This window comes from Sander vitreus, chromosome 2, assembly GCF_031162955.1.
Source record: "Sander vitreus isolate 19-12246 chromosome 2, sanVit1, whole genome shotgun sequence".
NCBI lineage: Eukaryota > Metazoa > Chordata > Actinopteri > Perciformes > Percidae > Sander > Sander vitreus.
This window is the reverse complement of record NC_135856.1, coordinates 15,782,118-15,803,230: the sequence shown is the minus strand read 5'-3', so window position 1 is coordinate 15,803,230 and position 21,113 is coordinate 15,782,118. Positions and strand designations below refer to the sequence as shown.

Genomic DNA, 21,113 nt, shown 5'->3' with positions numbered 1-21,113 from the left:
TGTGTGTGTGTGTGTGTGTGTGTGTGTGTGTGTGTGTGTGTGTGTCTGGTCATTTAAAACAACGGACATGAGAGACAGATAGTTCATACTGCCAGGTATTTTTTTTTTAACATGCCTGCCCTTTTCCAAACATTATCCAATGACATTTTCCCAGATGGTTCTGTGGAACAAACCATCTGGTGCGTCAGGTTAGTAAACTGGCGACATCAGCATATAACTCTGCAGTGCATTGCTTTCACTCAGGCAGTGAAGGATTATCTTGTATCTCTCACTACTGCTGCGTTAGGGGTGGCGTGCTGTTACGAACAGTGTTGGGAACTTTACTTTAAAAAAGTAATTAGTTATAGTTACTCACTACTTGTTCCAAAAAGTAACTGAGTTAGTAACTGAATTACTCTATAATAAAAGTAACTCGTTACCAGGGAAAGTAACTATTTGCTTTACTGTTAAAAAAAAAAAAAGTTGCTATATGTCAAAGAATTTGGATTGTTTTTAGCAGTTTTTTTGTTGTGAGGCAGAAAGATCTAGCTTTTGCTGCTTGGAGAACTTTGCTCCGAGTCCTTCTTTGCTAGTGGATGGCGAGCTATCATCTGTGGTGGCGGTATCTGTGTTTTTGGCCACTAGCTTTGTAGATGCGTGTGTCGTTGTTAGATGCTTCATTAAATTAGAGTTGCTTACAACGGATGTCGACAAAGTCTTCGCTCCTGGACATAATGTACACATTACATGCACGTTCCTGCCTTTGACCACAATGAATTTGAAGTAGTGCTTATATCTCCACCTTGAAAATGCCAACTTTTCATCGGATTGCTCCTGAATCACCATCTCTGCTGCTTCATCGAATCTCTGTTTAGCTGGTGTGTGTGTGTGTGTGTGTGTGTGTGTGTGTGTGTGTGTGTGTGTGTGTGTGGCGTGTGTGCTGGCATGTGTGTAAAAACACTGGCTCTGATTGGCTACCATGAAACATGACTCTGCCTTAGCCAATCATAATTGCTTACCTAGTTATTAACCCACCTCCTCACTAGCTGTGAGCCAGGGGTGCGTTCGGATTACACAGTTTATTCAATCAATGCATAGTAACGCACCGCATTTAACGTCCAGTAACGTTAACGGCGTTGTAACAACAGGAAAAGTAATTAGTTAGATTACCCCGTTACTGAAAAAATAACGTTGTTACCTAACGTCGTTCTTTTAAACAGCGTTATTTCAAACACTGGTTACGAATGCTCCGCTGACGGGCATGGTTATCTGGAGAAATACTGCTTAAAATTAAAATGTCTGTTGTTGTCCAGTCATATCTTGGTTTGTCTTACTCCCCTAAAGCTGAAGCTAAAACTGTGGGTGATGACACACCACCCTGCCATATTCCCTTCTCACCCCAGAGTACTGTTGAGCCTTGCTGAGCAGCCGTTTAACCCAGATTAGCCCCATACTCTGATCTCCGGATAGATATTCAGCTCAGCTACTCCTCCACTTATCCCCTCTTCTTCCACTCCTTTTTTCCCTCCCCTTTGGGACCTCTTATTGGTTGGCAGAAACATTTTCACTGTTTCAGAGCTGGCGAAATGTGATAGGTCAGGTTGGAGAGAGGGAGGAAGGGAGACAGGGCAGAGACAAGTGAAACTTAAATTAATTATTAATAATTTGTCGTCAGCTTTCTGTGACCCTTTCAAATAGACACACAACATTTTAAGCAGAATCTCATCCTTAGTGCTTCAAACCAATCCACAGATAAGTGCATGTTTTTTTTAACTCTTTTGCAGATAGGCCCATTTTTAAAAGCTCCTTTCTGAGAGATATCACTGTTGATGTATTGGTTGACCTCTTGGGTACTGCAGTCATTGACAGAAAAATCGAAGAAGTGTCAAACAAGACCGAGGTGTCACCTTGTCTCTATCAAGACTCAACATTTCCTGAAAATATATAAACAGTCAACCAAACCCCCTGTCTTTAAGTGTGGCAGATGCCTGAATACAAAGGTAAATGCTGTTTTAGGAAATTGTGGACATTGAAAGTTAGAGAGCCAGCATTTTTGATTGTTTGTAAGTGGGTGAGACACAAGACATCGATGACCTTACTCATTTGAGGGTATCTCATTCAGATATTTGCAGTGCAGCTATAATACAGGAATGTAATATTATTATTTTTTTTATAGCTGTCAGAAAAGCTATAAGAATCAAAGTCCAAGATTGTTTTTCTGACTCACCATTTACACCAATGTTCCACAGGTATACAGTCAGAAATCCATAATTGAACAGACAAGGAAACCAATTTCTGCACTGTGAGCAGCTTCAACAGACCATAAAACAGAATAGCAACATTACATGTTGTATTCGAGTGATTGCAAACCTCTGTGATCAGAAGTCTCTCGAGGGGCCGCTGGGATGTGAAAGGCAAGGCTCACGTGACTGAGACAGCTGATGGCATCAGTAGTCCTTTACTACTCTCCTCCTTTACTAAGACTCTCACATGAATCACTATTGCTGTACCCATCTCTAATTACATGATCATGTGTGTGTCTGTCTGTCTGTCTGTCTGTCTGTATGTGTGTGTGTGTGTGTGTTGATGCACAGCCTCAGTACTTTAGTGCTATGCTACTAAGCTTTCACCTGGAACACCTTTAGTCTTGTAATTTTCATGTCAAACCTCCCACAATGCACTTGGCAACTCGTAGGCAAAAATGCTAGTTGCTGTTGTTATTTTTTGGCTTATATTGTACTGTATATTGTTAGCTTTTGTTTGTTTCTTTATTGACAAACCTGCAAATATGTACTATTATGTGTGCTATTGTGCTAAATATTGTAACTGTTTTGTGCTGTTAGTAGTTTTCTGTCATTAAGCCTTTTGTCAAAGCTGGAGACATAGTGATTTACCACACAGGGCCAGATTTACTAACTTGAAAATGCAAGATTTGTGCTGCACCTTGCATTCAGTTTGTCCCAATCTGCGAAAACCTATCATGTAATAGTCAGCACCTGGCACAAGACTCCATGCATATCCTGCAAGTGAGGCAGAGCTCAGATTTGTCTGAGGTCACCAATCTTAGAAAATAAATGATAATGCTGTGATGCAGATTCAAGATTTCTTAGTTTCTCAGCTGCACCTAAAAAATGTGCCTATTACTCATAAAATTGCAGTTAATGCAAACGCAACACAAACTTCATGTAAGATAAGACAGCGATAAAGTGAAGCACAAGACACACAAACGACTTAATATTATGTAGTGATGGCCTAAATATCGTTAAATATAAATACACAAGATGAAGAAGCATCATTTTCATTTATGTGGTTTCCATACAGTGTGTCAATACAAAACATACAGTTGATATTTTGGCAATACTATTTTAACCAAACCCCCATTTTGCATTTATTTGTCGTATATAAACACTTTTATACCAATTACTGGTGGTTTGTAACACTTTAAAAGACACAGCACTTGCAAGCAAATAAATGGACATTTTATGTGCTTATTATTTTGCGTATTGCTTATTATTCTGTCAACAATTATAACTCCATCCTGAAGCATTCATAACTGGTGTATAAACAGGTATTGAATGCTTTATATCACTGTACTGTATAACATAGCTGTAATTACATATGATTACACACAAGGGAAAAAATCCATTCCTGATATTTCTTGGAAGACAATAGGAACATGTTTGTTTTAAAGTGGTTGTGCTGTGTCTTTACAGATGTCATATCCGAGTGATTGACACATTTGGGACGGAACCAGCTTACAATCATGAGGAGTATGCAACGCTGCACGGCTACCGGACCAACTGGGGCTACTGGAACCTCAACGCCAGGCAGTACATGACCATGTTCCGTAAGAACAAAACCTCACAACACTTTCTGTAATACGCTACACACACTGTCAGTATACTAATGGTTGTTTTACAGAATAGTACAGAATAATATTGATTTACACATTACATTATAAATAGGATTTGCAAAAAAAATTGTACTCTCATATCGTATCTTTAAATGTGTAAAACACAATCATTTATATTTTATAACTTCAAAACTCTGAGCTGTCACACACTCAGACAGATCTGTCACCAGTTTGACAGTGTTTTCACTTTCCTTGACAGGTCTGGCTGCTTGTTCACATTAATTTGGAGTTATGTGTCTAATGCAGCTATTTTCAGCAACACTACAGCTTCAAGCTATGTCTGTTCCTCATCACGTTTGCTTTTCTTTTTCTGTTTAATGCTACACAATATGTCTGATCTGCTGTTTTCAAAGCCCTCGTTGTTGTCTGTCTCCTCACTACTCCTGACTAAAAACATTGACTCTATTTAACTCTCTTCTGCTCTCATATTCACTACTCAACAATGTTATGCTCTGTCAGCTATAGTTGGCACTCAACAGCAGGATCATCATAAAGTCAATGTGGCCTACTGCAGACAACCACAGTTCACACTGTCCTAAGATAATTAACTATTTCATAAGAAAGAGCAGCAGGAGCCACAATTTATTACTTTTATTAAATATATAAGAATGTACACTGCAGAAAGAAAAAAATAGGTAAGGACTGTGAGGATGCAGTACAAAGGTGTAAAATCACGAATTTAGTTTGTTTTGATCATGTTAAGTTAAAGTCAGTACTGGGGAAACCATTTCAGTTCACCTTAGTATTGCAAAAAAGCATCTCAGCCTCACATAACCAACAGCAGCTGGCTTTCTAACAGTCACTGTTTATAATACAAGGATGTAGTGCTCTTTTTCTGTCTTTTCTCACTGTCTCTTTGTAACAATGAAACTGTTTTCCTCTCTATCTGTATTTTCTCTCTCTTTACTACTTATCCTGCCTTACTTTACTACGCTCTCTCTCTCTCTCTCTCTCTCTCTCTCTCTCACACACACACACACACACACACACACACACACACACACACACACACACACACACACACAAATTCAGCTCACACACCAGACAACTCATTCATGGGCTTCGTTTCGGAGGAGCTGAATGAGACGGAGAAGAGAAGCATCCAGCAGAACAAAGTCAACAACATGGCCGTAGTGTATGGTAAAGAGGCCAGCATGTGGAAGGTACATATACCAAATCTCTGTTCAGTGTTTCCATGTACAAAGTCAATGGATTTCCTGGAGGGCAACAAAGTATACAGTCTACAGAAAATAAACACACAAACTAACATATATGTAGGTAATATGTAATAGTAAAATACACATATAAATCATTTCATAAACACACACATACATGGAAATGTTTCTGTTTAATTAAAAAAGATGAGTTTTGCACAAGGGGTTACTTCTGAATTCCTCATACAGCAGTCTTTTTCAACGTCGATACATGCACACACAGACACACAATACCCCCCACAATATACTGCAGTGTTAACAGAAAAATCCAATGACAGCATTTTTCACACCCCCGCTGTTTGCACTATTACAGCTCAGCTTCATATGGCTCTATATACACAATTGTACAGCTTTAATTTACAGGCAATTTTCCTCTCAAAAGCCGCCTGCATGTTCCTCTGCATATTGTAGAGCAGCACAGTTGTGCCTCCATTGTTAAAATTATTGTAAAGATGTTGTTTGCTGCCAGTACTTTTCACTGTGTGTCTGTACAATTCCCTGGATTTCTTTATCATTGTGGCTTGTGAAAGAGACGAGCACAGATGGGTGATGGAGGGGTTATAAAAGTACGATAACCTGGTAAAAAGGCAGGATACGTACAGTAATGTGTATTTTTTGTCTTAGCTCTCTTCTTTGTTTACCCCATTGTTGTATTGTTTTTGTCTAATTTGATTGTCTTTTCTTCTTTCTTTCTTTTGTGGTGAATCCGACTGGATGCGCGTTAGCTTCAGGTAAGTGCCTGTTACTTTTACCACATTACATTTATTTCTCAGGACATCTCACACCCTACTCATGCAGCATAAATTACTCTGAGCCGTTAATAAGTCAAGGAATAGACACATGCACTTATACAAACACACTTATTGTCGGGTTGGATCCAGTAAAGTGATTCATGGGAAGCTACTGGTCACAAGTGCACTCAAATGCACTGCAGCATTCACAGGAACAGCCATCACTCTTCAAGAGTTTCATGTACAACAGTGATTATGTAGAAGAAAAGTCATTGAAAGCATGTAAGTTTTGTGTTGAATTTCTTATAACTGGGATTATAGCTTGACAAATGTGGCCAATGCAACACTAATGATGATATTGGTCTTCTCAAGTCGCTCCCACCTTATTTATAGCTATTATTTTATAATTTTGTGCTTTGCCGGCAACAAATTAGAGGTTTGCTTTTGTCTACCTCTGTCTGAAATCAAGGTCCTATTGTTTCTAAATTACATGAATCTTGTGTGGTCAATGTGCCACCATTTTCTTTGTACACAACTTATGTGACATTGAGAATAGAAAGCATGACAGGAGTCCCAACAGTAAGGATTTAAGGCTCAGCAAATATGCTTCCCTTTTGACATCGTACCCATACGACATGCCGTGCAAATCGGACTCCACATGTTAATTTTCTTAAATCAACATTTCAATAAATGAGGTGAGGGATAAAAACCAGCACAGCAGAACATTGTTATTATCAGTCCTAATCCAATGCATGTTGAGAGAGTTAGGAGAGAGAGAGAGAGAGAGAGAGAGAGAGAGAGAGAGAGATATGGAATCTGCACTCTTCCACACCCATGTTTCCCCTTCTGCTAATTCATGTTGTCTGCTGCACTTAGCGCTTGAGCTAATCTCCTAATTGGCTGGGAAAATCCTCACAGAGGAAGCTATTGATCACTACAGCCTCCATTTACTGCTGCAGGGGGCCACACCACAGCACAGGGATACAGTAAGCTGCTCAACAGCAGAGAGCAAGTCAATACCCTGGCTCAGGGTTACGCTCCATTCACATGTTTCAGTTTTGGTTGTTAACTGATGCAGGTTGGTGGTTGGTTGGTTGGTTGTCCCAATCATCATGCTTAACCATGACATTGACAGTGTGACTTTCTGGCTCTCTCTTCTTACACAGTTATTCTCAATAGAAAAATAAGCAGAGATAAAATCACTGCTATAAGTAAGTTAAAGTGATATCCTTTCTTAACCCTTGGCCCTCAATCACACCAACCTATGTTTTTCCCTTCCTATCCCAGCAGGGTAAAGAAGGTTTCCTGCAGATTCTCCACAGGTACATGGAGGTCCACGGTACAGTGTACTATGAGACCCAGAGACCTCCGGAGGTCCCGGCCTTCGTAAAGAACCACGGCCTGCTGCCCCAGCATGAGCTGCAGCAACTTCTGCGCAAGGCCAAGGCAAGACAGTGAAGAAAATATTACCTACATACAGTACATGTACATCATGTTGCATTTTCACTGCTGGTGTCATTCTGAGTGCATCTCAGCTTCAAGTCTTGTACAGTACACTCACATTTATCCGGAAACAGATTTTGGTATACACACAACACATTACAATACTGATCTAAAAAACATGTTGAAGCTAATACTTACCATATTTACAAAATAACGTTCCTGAATGTTTTCTAGCTCTTCATTGGCTTTGGTTTCCCCTACGAAGGCCCAGCCCCTCTGGAAGCAATAGCCAATGGCTGCATCTTCCTGCAGCCCAAGTTCCACCCGCCTCACAGCTCACTCAATCATGAGTTTTTCAGAGGCAAGCCCACTTCTAGAGAGGTACGCTCATTATGTTCATTACTCCCCCACCATTAGTCACTGATGAGAATATTTTGGCCACTGCAGTTTTCACTACCAGCCAAGTTGCTACGTAACTTTATTCCTCAGTAGATCTTTCAAAAGAACTGGCACAAACTGTAGGTGCAGACAGCACATGTTAGCGCTTAATAAGAGGCTGGAACAACACAATCTATGTTGCTATTAATGACTGTGCACACAACTTTGGAGCAATTCTTGCAGTGCCTTCTTCCGGCCCAGTGCAGTCTTTATAGCACTGAGAAGAACATTGTTGAAATGCTATGAATTGTTAATATGATAGCACTGCTCTAAATGTGTAACTAGACATGTAAAATATGTATTAGATATGCATTTTATACAATTAAAATACCCAAAATAAAAATACTTTATATTTAATGACAGCATCATCATTACTGTTGGGAAAGGTTAAGAATAAGCAAGATGATGTAACTCCCCACAATTACCCTTTAAGACATTTAGTTTAGACACATAGAGCCTTTAGTGTATGTCCTGCTGTGTCTTCTGTAGGTGTCCTCCCAGCACCCATATGCAGAGCAGTACATCAGCAGACCTCACGTCATGACGGTGGACTACAACAACTCCCTGGAGTTCGACTCTGCCATCAGGGAAATCATGAGGACCAAGGTACTCTTACCCACTGTGCGCTGTAGGGAAAGAAATTGAGACGTGTACATTGTATGCTGGTCTATCCATTCAGCTTGTCCTTCAGTCAATATGGTCGTCTGCTTCATAATTGTGGAAAGGTGTTCTGCACTGATACGTCATGAAATCACCCTTGTTGATTTGAATATGAATACTAGCTGGGATCTTAGCAATCAAATCCCTGATGTAAATCTGTTCGGCATGAAATAAGAAGATAAACTGTATTAAAAAAAGAGCACAATTTAGCAACATAAAAAAACATAATTATTTTACTCAGTAAGGTTAGATTTATATATGCCCTTGTTCTGTTTTCTAGTGTTTGTGTTTTTTGTTTACATTTGCCATCAGGGAGCTATGATAAGACAGTCGCTTTGCAACAGTGGCACTTTCCAGAGCGACTTTGCCAGTACGTAGGTAGCAGTCTGATATTGCAGAGTGCTTAACTTTTCCACGCAGGAAATGTGGGCTGACAGAAAATATGAGGATGTAGGAATTGCCAAGAGTGGGAGAAAGGTTAATTAAGATTAAGATTAAATCTTTCTTGACAGCACGACAAAGGTGGAGAAAATGGGAAAAAAAAGAGAGAGAGAGATGAACATACAGAAAGACAAACAGAAGAATTGAGAGGGAGTTTTAGATCGACTAAACGTCTGCATGGTCTCGAAAGCTATCTGTTCTCATTAAATTGGAAGACTTTAGAGTGCGACATGTTCCAACCAGGCACACAGCATAAACCTTTTATATCTCAAACTAAGTATGTTTACAAATGTTAAAATGTCAGGTGCATCAAACTGACACTCTGAATTAGAGATTACTGTAAGCAGTAGATCACTATTCTGCACATGGCTTTAATTATCTAGAGAAAGCATTGTCTCAGGCAGTGCGCATAGCTATGGATACTGCAAAAAGAACATGTCTTGTGTCATTACAAACACAAAACTTATAGGAGATACGTTTACAGCAACTTGACTCTCCTGTAGGTTTTTCTTATGGTTTGAAGTTGTTTTCAGATCTGACAAAGTGATGATCATGATACTGTGGCCAAATGACATCACATGTCATATTTTTTTAAGCCATCTAGCTAATTCCATATTGTATTTCATAGAAAAATCTGCAGTAATGCTCCAGCAAAGTATCACTTTTAACTGCATTAAGGGCAATGAGGGATCATGTGAAGTAGGAAGACAGCTGTCTGCATGATCCATTTAACATTCTGTAATAGTTTGGGCCTTTTGCAGATAAGAAGGTGTGCATGGAGATAATAGGAATGTGTGTGTGTGTGTGTGTGTGTGTGTGTGTGTGTGTGTGTGTGTGTGTGTGCGCTCATCTCTGCATCTTGTCTGTGCTGTCAGACAAGCTACAGTTCAGCAGCCCTGGCTGACTGCCCTGTCTCCGTCTGCACTGTCAGACCACTGAGAGAACTGATAGACCCCTTCACTGGAGGCACAATGCCCCAGCACACACGCACACAGAGTCAGACAATATTCTTCTCGTTGCATTTATCACACCACACATCCACAACTGCAGAGACACGCATCGTCAGGCATGTGCATATCAGCACACAAAGTCTCATAGTACATGTCCACTGTAAGCGTCATTTCCATGCTTCCCATTCACTTCTATGGAAACAGCCGTGCAATGCATTCTGGTAGCGTTGCGGGGACTTTGGAGAAGCGGGGCGTCAAGTTGCCCGCTCCTCATTTGCATAAAGTGGAATCCAGGCTACTTTGTGCAAATGAGGAGCGGGCAGCTTGGTTCACCGCCTCTCAATAGCTCACGGAAATCTTTTAAACTGACCTTTGTCGATCTGAAATGCAGTCAGATTGAGCATAACCTCTTTCTGCCATAAAATATTTTTCGAAACACATTTCGGTGAACTATCTTTGTAAAATAAGAGATTGTATTCCAAACGAGCCGCCATGTTGGTCTGTTTTGGAACCCGGGAGCAGAGAGCGCCACATGACGCGTTCCTCAAATCAGGTGCAGCCATCTGGGTGGTAGGAGGGTGTAGCCTGTTATCTTTGCTTGTCAGTGGTCAGTGAAGAGAAACTGATAACTGCTATTGGCAAGCCCACTAGCGCGCAATGCTGGGAGGTGGGGCGAGCCCTTCCATGAAAAAAAAACGCCTATATGGACACGTACCATTACCCTTATTTTCTACCAGGCGCGTCTGCGCTGCGTTCCAGCTGCGCCGTGGTTTTGTTCTGTCCTCCACCACGCGCCATACCACACCAAGAGGGTCTCAGAAGCAGAGCGTCTTGCCTGCCCGACAAGTACTTGAAAGAACAATCACGTGTTTATTAAGCTGGTATCTACCTTCCAATCCAAGCACTCCTGCATTTAAACTCCATGACTTCTCTTTTCTGCCATTGTCCTTATGAGATGTCGTATTATGTTTTTCCACCTCCAAGATTAATCTCTCGTCATCCATGGTGTTGTAGAGGAGACATATACAATATTGGGGGGTGTCTTTTGGTAAATTGACTGGATGCTCGCACTGTTCCACTTCCTGACCAGCACATGAAAATAGACCTGGCACGTATCTTTAACGGAGTGGAGAAACGCTTCCTGCACACTTCTGGGACGCGCTGTGTCACAGCTGGTGGAATATCAAGCATTGACTTGGATGGCCGCAAGGGGTTGCGGTGCCTCCATGCGCCTGGTGGAAAATAGGGATCACCCACACATTACAGCCATTGACTTCAAGACATGCACTCAAACATACACACACGCACAGGGTGTGTGTGTGTGTGTGTGTGTGTGTGTGTGTGTGTGTGTGTGTGTGTGTGTGTGCGTGCGCAGTGTTGGGAAGGATACTTTCAAAACGTATTCCGTTACAGAGTACAGAATACATGCCCAAAAATGTCATTTGTAACGTATTCCGTTACGTTACTCAATCAGAGTAACGTATTGTGAATACTTACTAAACAGGCCTATTCTGGTGTGTTATTCTGTTCCAACTGGCTGAATGTGTACCTAAATAAGCAGATAGATTTTTGTATTTGTAGTCCCGAACTGCATACTACAAAAATCTAACCGCAGTCTAAGCTACCATGAGCTAATTTATGCAACGTTAGCTAACATGTCAAACGGGGCTAGTCTTTCAACGGCTCTGGGTCTAGTAAATCAGCATGTAGGAGAATGTAAAGTCGCACGTCAACTATAAAATAGCAAGGTGACCAGTAAAACTACAGCAGACGACTACCCTTGGCTAAAAATAACTTACTTTAAGATGCTTCTTCAGGTTGGAGATGGAGTAATTTGGACGCTGAAAGGAAGTTGGTTGGTTGGCAAATTTTTGGGACTTCTGGGAAATGCATGGAGTTGCGAGAGTGAATAAACCCGTGAAACAGAGAAGTATCGTCATGTAATCCATTGATTTCAACAATATAACTGTATTCTAAATACCAACTATTTAAATTAACTGTAACGGAATACAGTTACTCATAATTTGTATTCTGAATACGTAACGCCGGTACATGTATTCCGTTACTCCCTAACACTGTGTGTGTGTGTGTGTGTGTGTGTGTGTGTGTGTGTGTGTGTGTGTGTGTGTGTGTGTGTGTCTATTCCGTGACGTGTGTGTGTGCGTGCAGAGGCTCATGTTCAGTCATGCAGGACAAAGCAATCTCTGGCTGGCTGACAAGTTCTCAAGTTCCAATAAATCTTTTCTTTATCTTGTGTCTTTCTTTCTTTCTCATCCTTGGTTTTGTTATTCCCTTTCCTTACTCTGTTCCTCTTTTCTGTCTCTGTTTCTGTCCTTCAGTCTTTCTCCCGAGCATCCCTCTTACCTGTTGTTTGCAGTGCAAAACCTTTGCACAATTGTTGGCCAAATAATGGTTTGTTATTCCATGCTGTATAAACATTTGGTAGTTAAACCTTTTTTGTTTTTGAGGAAACCGCAATTTCTTTGGTTTATGATACATTTTTGTGGCTTGCATTGTTGTTGTAAAATTCTTCTAAAGCTCGCTTCTGTAAATGAGAACATGCTGTTAGTCACTTTGCTTGGTTAGGTAAAGAGAAGTGACAGAGAGAAAAGGAGGAACTCTGTTACAGTAGATGTTGGAGTGTGTGTGTCTGTCCCTCTTGTGCAAGTGTTTACTTTCTGCTCCAGCTTACAATCATCCCTGCATACTTGCTTCTAAGTGATTTTCACTTGAAATGGGCCTGAAAGTAAGTCTGATTTCACACATGGTTGAACATCAGACTGCTTTGATTTCAGATTGGAAATGCAATTTAGTGAGTCGTGTATAATTTACAAAGGCAGGTCTTTTGCATTAGGGCATTAAGACAAGCCACTTCAATCTCTGCTGTTAGCCTTTAAACGCGGAGGAAAGTCTTCCATTTGTTGCACTTTTATAACATATTCTTGTAAGTCAATCATGGAGCTTTAATTGACATTTTTATAGAGTGTGGCAGATTTCCCACAATATAAAGCAGTTTTTTACATCAACTAATTCAATTTGTATTAATGCAAGCACTGCAGTTAGAACTATTTTACATTCATCAAGTTTTGTGTCGGACAGTTTGTTCTTGTGTATTGAATAAAAGAATATATATTTTTGGTGTTTTATCAACCCATCTCTAATTAGGCCAATCAAAAGTGTGCTTTAGTTATTAAACCGGTACAACAGGGAATGAGTTTCTGAGCAGTGACTTACTGTGATTAGGAACATCTGCTGAAATGACCAAGAAGAAGAGAAATGTATTGCAATTAGTGTGAACAGCATCAAAAAGTACATTTTGATATGTGCAAAATATGGAAATAATAATGGGGTGTGGACCGTGTCAGTGCTCTTGTGTTTCATTTTCAGGTTGAGCCATATCTGCCTTATGAATACACCTGTGAGGGGATGCTGGAGAGAGTGCATGCCTACATACAGCATCAGGTGAGGTCCAGTCCACGTCAAGACAAATGTACCCAGACCGCTGAACAAAACACACACATGCAGAGATTCTCTCTTTTAGTTGCTAGTTCTCTCTCTCTCGCTCTCGCTCTCTCTCTCCTCTCTCCTCTCTCTCTCTCTCGCTCTCTCTCAAAATCGTTTTACCAGCCTTCAAGCTCCCAACTCTGCTCAATATTTCATTTCTACACCCAGAATATTGTGTACCTCTACTTCTAAACTCTTGTGTGTGTGTGTGTGTGTGTGTGTGTGCGTGTGCGTGTGCCAGTATCTCTGTGCTCCACGTATGTAGACTTGTGATTAATCTGCATGCTAACTCTCATTACAAACCACATATCTGCCCTCCGGCTCTAAAGCAGAAGGTCTCCTGACACTAATGAGGAGGGGAAAGTAAGATAAGCATGATGATGATGGAGGACTGGGATGAAAGAAAGGTTTTTTTTCTTTAATACTCCCACAGTAGATGTCAGACAAACTGCAGAGGTGTCTCTCAACAACCCTTCATCTGCTCCTGACTGGCAGCCTGTGGATACAGAAACCGCTACTACAGCATTTATACTGCTGAAAGAGAAACAGGAGAAAGTGAAATACTATGTTAAATCTGTTTGCCACAAGATTTAACATATAGTCCAGTGCTTACAGTTGGTCAACCTTTCTTTAGAGTTTTTATTTTACTTATGTACTGCACTAAAGCAGCACTGACATGCTGAAGCAGCTTAGGCTGGCTAAATTAGCAACTTATTTTAGTTTCCCTCACAGTTTCTTGGATGTTTTTATATATATATATATATATATTTTTCTTTTAAAATTTATACTTCTCCGGGAACCATCACCTTATCGTGGTGGAGAGGTTTGTGTGTCCCTATGAACCTGAGGGCTGTGTTGTCTGGAGCTTGGTGCTCCTGGTAGGGTCTCCCAAGGCAAAGTGGTCTCAGGTGAGGGGCCAGACAAAGAATGGTTCAAAAATCCTATGAAATTATCGAGGAAGGGATGAAGTGACCCTGCCCGGAGGAAGCCCGGGGCCCCCGTCTGGAGCCAGGCCCAGATGGAGGGCTCGTCAGCGAGCGTCTGGTGGCCGGGTTTGCCACGGAGCCCGGTCGGGCACAGCCCGAAAAAGCTACGTGGCAGACATCCCTCCATCCAATGGGCCCACCACCTGTGGGAGGAACCGCTGGGGTCGGGTGCGCTGCCACATGGGTGGCAGTGAAGGTCAGGGGCCTCGACGGACCAGACCCGGGCAGCAGAGGCTGGCTCTGGGGACGTGGAATGTCACCTCTCTGTGGGGGGAAGGAGCCGGAACTTGTGGTGGAGGTGGAGCGCTACCGGTTAGATCTGGTGGGGCTTACCTCTACGCACAGTCTTGGTTCTGGAACCATACTCCTGGATAGGGGTTGGACTCTTTTCTTCTCTGGAGTTGCCCAGGGTGTGAGGCGCCGGGCGGGTGTGGGGATACTCACAAGCCCCCGGCTGAGCGCCGCTACGTTGGAGTTTAACCCGGTGGACGAGAGGGTCGCCTCCCTACGCCTGCGGGTTGTGGGGGGGAAAACTCTGACTGTTGTTTGTGCATATGCACCAAACAAGAGTTCAGAGTATTCGGCCTTCTTGGAGACCTTGAGTGGAGTCCTGCATGGGGCTCCAGTCGGGGACTCCATAGTTCTGCTGGGGGACTTCAACGCGCACGTGGGTAATGATGGAGACACATGGAGAGGCGTGATTGGGAGGAACGGCCTCCCTGATCTAAACCAGAGTGGTTGTTTGTTGTTGGACTTCTGTGCTAGTCATGGATTGTCTATAATCGAACACCATGTTCGAACATAGGGATGCTCATAAGTGTACTTGGTACCAGAGCACCCTAGGCCAAAGGTCAATGATCGATTTTATAATCGTTTCATCTGATCTGAGGCCATATGTTTTGGACACTCGGGTGAAGAGAGGGGCGGAGCTGTCAACCGATCACCATCTGGTGGTGAGTTGGGTCAGGGGGGGGGGGAAGACTCTGGACAGACCTGGTAAGCCCAAACGGGTAGTGCGGGTAAATTGGGAACGTCTGGAGGAGGCCCCTGTCCGACAGACTTTCAACTCACACCTCCGGCGGAGCTTTTCGTGCATCCCTGTGGAGGCTGGGGGCATTGAACCCGAGTGGACAATGTTCAAAGTTTCCATTGCTGAAGCTGCGATGAGGAGCTGTGGTCTTAGGGTCTTAGGTGCCTCAAGGGGCGGTAACCCACGAACACCGTGGTGGACACCGGTGGTCAGGGAAGCCGTCCGACTGAAGAAGGAGTCTTTCCGGGATATGTTATCCCAGACGACTCCGGAGGCAGTTGCAAGGTACCGAAGGGCCCGAAGGGCTGCAGCCTCTGCCGTGAAAGAGGCAAAGCAGCGTGTGTGGGAGAAGTTCGGAGAAGACATGGAGAAGGACTTTCGGTCGGCACCAAGGTACTTCTGGAAAACCGTTCGCCACCTCAGGAGGGGGAAGCGGGGAACCATCCAAGCTGTGTACAGTAAGGATGGGACGCTGTTGACCTCAACTGAGGAGGTAATAGGGCGGTGGAAGGAGCACTTTGAGGAACTCCTAAATCCGATTAATACGCCCTCTATGGTAGAGGCAGAGCTGGAGGATGAGGGGGGATTGGCATCAATTTCCCTGGTGGAGGTTGCTGAGGTAGTTAAACAACTCCACAGTGGCAAAGCCCCAGGAATTGATGAGATCCGTCCAGAAATGCTTAAAGCTCTGGGTGTGGAGGTGTTGTCTTGGTTGACACGCCTCTTCAACATTGCGTGGAAGTCTGGGACGGTGCCTAAGGAGTGGCAGACCGGGGTGGTGGTTCCCCTTTTTAAAAAGGTGGACCAGAGGGTGTGTGCCAATTACAGGGGTATCACACTTCTCAGCCTCCCCGGTAAAGTCTACTCCAAGGTGCTGGAAAGGAGGGTTCGGTCGATAGTCGAATCTCAGGTTGAAGAGGAACAATGCGGATTCCGTCCTGGTCGTGGAACAACGGACCAGATCTTTACTCTCGCAAGGATCCTGGAGGGAGCCTGGGAGTATGCCCAACCAATCTACATGTGTTTTGTGGATCTGGAGAAGGCGTATGACCGGGTGCCCCGGGAGATACTGTGGGAGGTGCTGCGGGAGTACGGGGTGAGGGGGTCCCTTCTCAGGGCCATCCAATCTCTGTACGACCAAAGCGAGAGCTGTGTCCGGGTTCTCGGCAGTAAGTCGGACTCGTTTCAGGTGAGAGTTGGCCTCCGCCAGGGCTGCGCTTTGTCACCAATCCTGTTTGTAGTATTTATGGACAGGATATCGAGGCGTAGTCGGGGTGGAGAGGGGTTGCAGTTCGGTGGGCTGGGGATCTCATCGCTGCTTTTTTGCAGATGATGTGGTCCTGATGGCATCATCGGCCCTGTGACCTTCAGCACTCACTGGATCGGTTCGCAGCCGAGTGTGAAGCGGCTGGGATGAGGATCAGCACCTCTAAATCGGAGGCCATGGTTCTCAGCAGGAAACCGATGGAGTGCCTTCTCCAGGTAGGGAATGAGTCCTTACCCCCAAGTGAAGGAGTTCAAGTACCTTGGGGTCTTGTTCGCGAGTGAGGGGACAATGGAGCGGGAGATTGGTCGGAGAATCGGCACAGCAGGTGCGGTATTACATTCAATTTATCGCACCGTTGTGACGAAAAAGAGAGCTGAGCCAGAAGGCAAAGCTCTCAATCTACCGGTCAGTTTTTGTTCCTACCCTCACCTATGGTCATGAAGGCTGGGTCATGACCGAAAGAACAAGATCCAGGGTACAAGCAGCCGAAATGGGTTTCCTCAGGAGGGTAGCTGGTGTCTCCCTTAGAGATAGGGTGAGAAGCTCAGTTATCCGTGAGGAGCTCGGAGTAGAGCCGCTGCTCCTTTGCGTCGAAAGGAGCCAGTTGAGGTGGTTCGGGCATCTGGTAAGGATGCCCCCTGGGCGCCTCCCTAGGGAGGTGTTCCAGGCATGTCCAGCTGGGAGGAGGCCTCGGGGGAGACCCAGGACTAGGTGGAGGGATTATATCTCTAACCTGGCCTGGGAACGCCTCGGGATCCCCCAGTCGGAGCTGGTTAATGTGGCCCGGGAAAGGGAAGTTTGGGGTCCCCTGCTGGAGCTGCTACCCCCGCGACCCGACCCCGGATAAGCGGATGAAGATGGATGGATGGATGGATGGATATATTTTTTATTGTATTCACTCCTTTGTAAGGCAGTACAGTTCAACTTTTTGAATTGCCCTTTTGTTGAAAGGTTCTATATAAATCAACAATATTAGTATTACAGTAGTATTAGTAATATTAGTAAAGTGCCTTCCGGTGTCGCCCCCTCCTTTGTATCCAGTCAGCAGTACCACCCCTGTTTAGGTAGCAGCGGCACAGAGTGAGAGGGAAGTTGCCACTTTTGATGAGAGTTGATCTTTTTTTCAGTTGCACCATAGCTTGTTGTGTGACCATGGTAACCACAGAATCCAAACCAAGGAAAAAAATGCAGGTTTAATATTGCTGATATTTGAGTATCTGAGTTATTCTTAGCGTACACCCACACACGCCAGCAGTTAACAAACATTAATTACCAAATGTAGTGTTGGAGTAACATCAGCTTCCATCTGTGATCATCGGGTCTGGGCCAATAAACACTTATCTGCAATAAACACAATATCTGTAGTTATGTCCTCATTTTTAAGATACAACCTGCTTTATTTTGAGGAAATTAGGGTACAGTAGGTGGGCAGCAGCCTCCTGCCGGATATAAAACCGGCTATCAATATTAGCCAGCAGCTGTGGTGGTGGTGGAAGTGGAGGAGAAGCGCCCTCTAACCGCCCATAGCAGTAAATCTACAGTCCTCGCCCTAATGCAAAAATACATTCTAAAGTTTAGTTGTAGCTAATATGACGTTTCAGAAGTCTGAGTTAGTCAAATCAAGGGAATATCCTCCAAAGTCTTTTTAGTACCAAATCCCCCTTTTTGGTTCCCTGCTGAGCCATGGCAGAGAGAAGATCCCCGCTTGATTTGACAAAATCAGGCTGCTGAAGCCTCATATTAGCTTCTATAAACTTTGGAATGCATTTTTGCACAGAAGGATGACGTGGACGTGATGAGTGGATTTGTCTCTCATCACTTGCAATGAATTTGCATTCAGAAGTGATCTCTTAAGAGCCAGTACAACCAAAAAGAAGAAAACCTTTTTCAATTTACATATGGGCATGTGAGTATTGTTCAAAGACAGACTTTAGAAACTGTGAAATTGTCCTTTAATATGATTTTGACTGAGTTGCCTCACTATTCTGCCTATTAACATAATAAAAGACACACTCTCACTGTAGGTATTCCGCCAACAGTCTACCACAATAATATGATTGCACAAACTAATGTTACCATGTAAAGTAACAAAAAATAGCCGGTGCAACACAGATGTCTTCTTACTTGATAGTTTTATTACTTAAGGTGCAAAACAGTGACTAACGTTTTGATGTAGAGTTACATCTTCATCAGAGTCCTTGGAGAGAATGGGCAATGAAGCCCTTAATAAGAATCATCAACAGGTGCGTAAGGGGGGGGGGCGTGTTAGCTGCCTGAAGATACACACATCTCAACCAAGGTGTTACACTCAATCAGTCATTAAAGGGCAAATGCCCACACACAGTTCAAAAGTGATTAAAAAACAATGTTGATAGGTAACAATGTTGATACGTAACAAATATAAAATGTTCACAATACAATGGAAATAAAAGTATATTCATCTTAAATACTGTACTTTAACACATTTTGACTTTAGAGAAAGCAAGTTAAATTAAATTCTTCATTTAAACCTAGAGGTTCTAAAGTGCTGAGTGTATGTATCCAGAACGCTTCCCTGCATAGAAGTTTATTAATGATATCACCACCCCTGGGTGGGGGTATGATTTTCTCGATTCCCCAAAACCTCAGTGATGCAGGGGAGCCATGATTGGCCTGCTTATAATGCCTCTATAAGATCGCGCCTCACTGTTGAAGAAAAAACCTAAGTCACACACAACACCTAGAGTATTTTTTTCGACCGGCTACACTCCAGAAGCAGGAAGAATGAAAAATCGCAAGCATTGGCATGTTTTGAAGAGTGACCCGACACTCAAAGACATATGCGCCAATCCGCCTAGGTTTATATTTAGGCGTGCCGGCAACATTCGTGACCGATTGGTCCATTCAGATATGTCTAATCCACATCTGACCACTTGGCTCCCCAACCCACCCTTGGGTTTCTATAAATGTGGTAACTGTGCGCAATGCTCTGACTCGACCAATGCGAAGGAATTTTCACATCCGCGCACTGGCAAGAAATACTCTATCTCTTCATTTATTAATTGTAACAGTACACATGTCGTGTACCTTCTAAAGTGTCCCTGTGGATTGGCTTATGTAGGCCAAACAAAACGTCAACTCAAACTAAGAATATCTGACCATAAGACAGCTATTCGTAACCAGAATTTAACATATGCCATGGCGAGGCATTATAAGCAGGTCAATCATGGCTCCCCTGCATCACTGAGGTTTTGGGGAATCAAGAAAATCAACTTTCCTTTTTATCTAATGTTACCATGTCTTTCACCTCCAGGACTTCTGTGCCCTTGAGCCTCCCTTCATGCCAGCCAACCTCTCCAGACAGGGGCCTGCTGGTGGCAGCAGGATAACAGCGCCTCTGTTTGTGCCCCTGCCCAATTCCACAGCCCTTGGCTGGGCGTCCAACGTGACGGCTCCCCCTGCCTGGCCTCCTCTCAGCTCCCTCCGGCTGCTCGTATCTCAAGAGGGCCAGTCCTGTGTGGAGGCATGCCATTCCAATGGTTTGGTCTGTGAGCCTGCTCACTTCCGCTTCATCAACAACAAGGAGGCCCTGCGCAGGTAAGTCATCCACCTGGGTTACATGGGGCCCACCTGGCTGAAAGTTGCACACATACACACTTGCTGTCTGTCAACCAAACGTTTATGGAAAGTTTACTCCCATCAAGCAACCTTTCTTTACTCAGGGAGATATTTCTGAGGCAAGAAGAGATGTATACGTCATGTGTTGATACTTTTTGATTTGATATCAATTCTTCAGTCGCAGTCTTTGGACTTCTGTCATGCCCAAAATGATGATGATGATGATGGTATATCTTATCACAACTTTTCTCTATATACTGGCGTACTCACTCTCTCAGCTTCTCCTGAAAAAGATCATCTGTAGTCAAAACATTGTCAACCATGTCTACATAAAATATAAAGACGAATTGGAGGAGCAATTTCAGATATTTTTTTATCTTTCAGTAGAAAAATCAAAATCCCCTCAAAGAAAAACAGCTCTGTACCTAAAAGGCTCCTGTTGGTTACACTTCATCTATACAAAGTTATAGAATCTAATCTAACCGTCTATTTCTGCACTTTCCGGACGGATAACTTCTCTTATGTTAGTTGACACTGAGGATACCAGGTAGTTATTTAGTTTACTGTACCAGGTCCAGGCTGTTGAACCAGAAACATAGGTTTATGCCTTTTCTGGAGCTCTGAGACAGAAAGCCTGCTAGTGTCTGAGTCTCTCCTCCAAACATCCCCCTCCTGACTGCTTTCAGCCATGATTCTTTGCTCTTGTTTCATCCTCCAAGTATCTTTTGTGTTTACTTCTTTTCCACCTGTCTCGGTTTACAGTGCCACTCTCCTTTTGCTTCTGTTCTGTTACTCCTACTTTCTCACACTGACACCTCATATCTGCCTTAGTTTCTTCCAACTTAGTTGTGGCTTCCGTCGTTCTCTTTTTAAATTGGCATCTGTAGTGTGATGAAAGTGACGAAATCTCTCTCTTTTCCTGCCTACTTTCTATTTATTTTGAGGTTATGCCAATTCCAC

General features: G+C 43.3%; 1 protein-coding gene across 1 annotated transcript in view; it reads left to right on the top strand.

Annotated features, from left to right (window-relative positions):
- The window catches only part of LOC144536788 (alpha-1,6-mannosylglycoprotein 6-beta-N-acetylglucosaminyltransferase B-like), an 83,522-nt gene that overhangs the window by 61,913 nt on the left and 496 nt on the right, over nucleotides 1-21,113 (top strand). Inside the window, exons 8-14 of the mRNA XM_078280067.1 lie at nucleotides 3,693-3,826; nucleotides 4,925-5,055; nucleotides 7,128-7,283; nucleotides 7,515-7,661; nucleotides 8,208-8,324; nucleotides 13,157-13,231; nucleotides 19,849-20,132. Coding sequence (XP_078136193.1) covers nucleotides 3,693-3,826; nucleotides 4,925-5,055; nucleotides 7,128-7,283; nucleotides 7,515-7,661; nucleotides 8,208-8,324; nucleotides 13,157-13,231; nucleotides 19,849-20,132 — 1,044 coding nt within the window. The remainder of the gene's footprint in view (nucleotides 1-3,692; nucleotides 3,827-4,924; nucleotides 5,056-7,127; nucleotides 7,284-7,514; nucleotides 7,662-8,207; nucleotides 8,325-13,156; nucleotides 13,232-19,848; nucleotides 20,133-21,113) is intronic.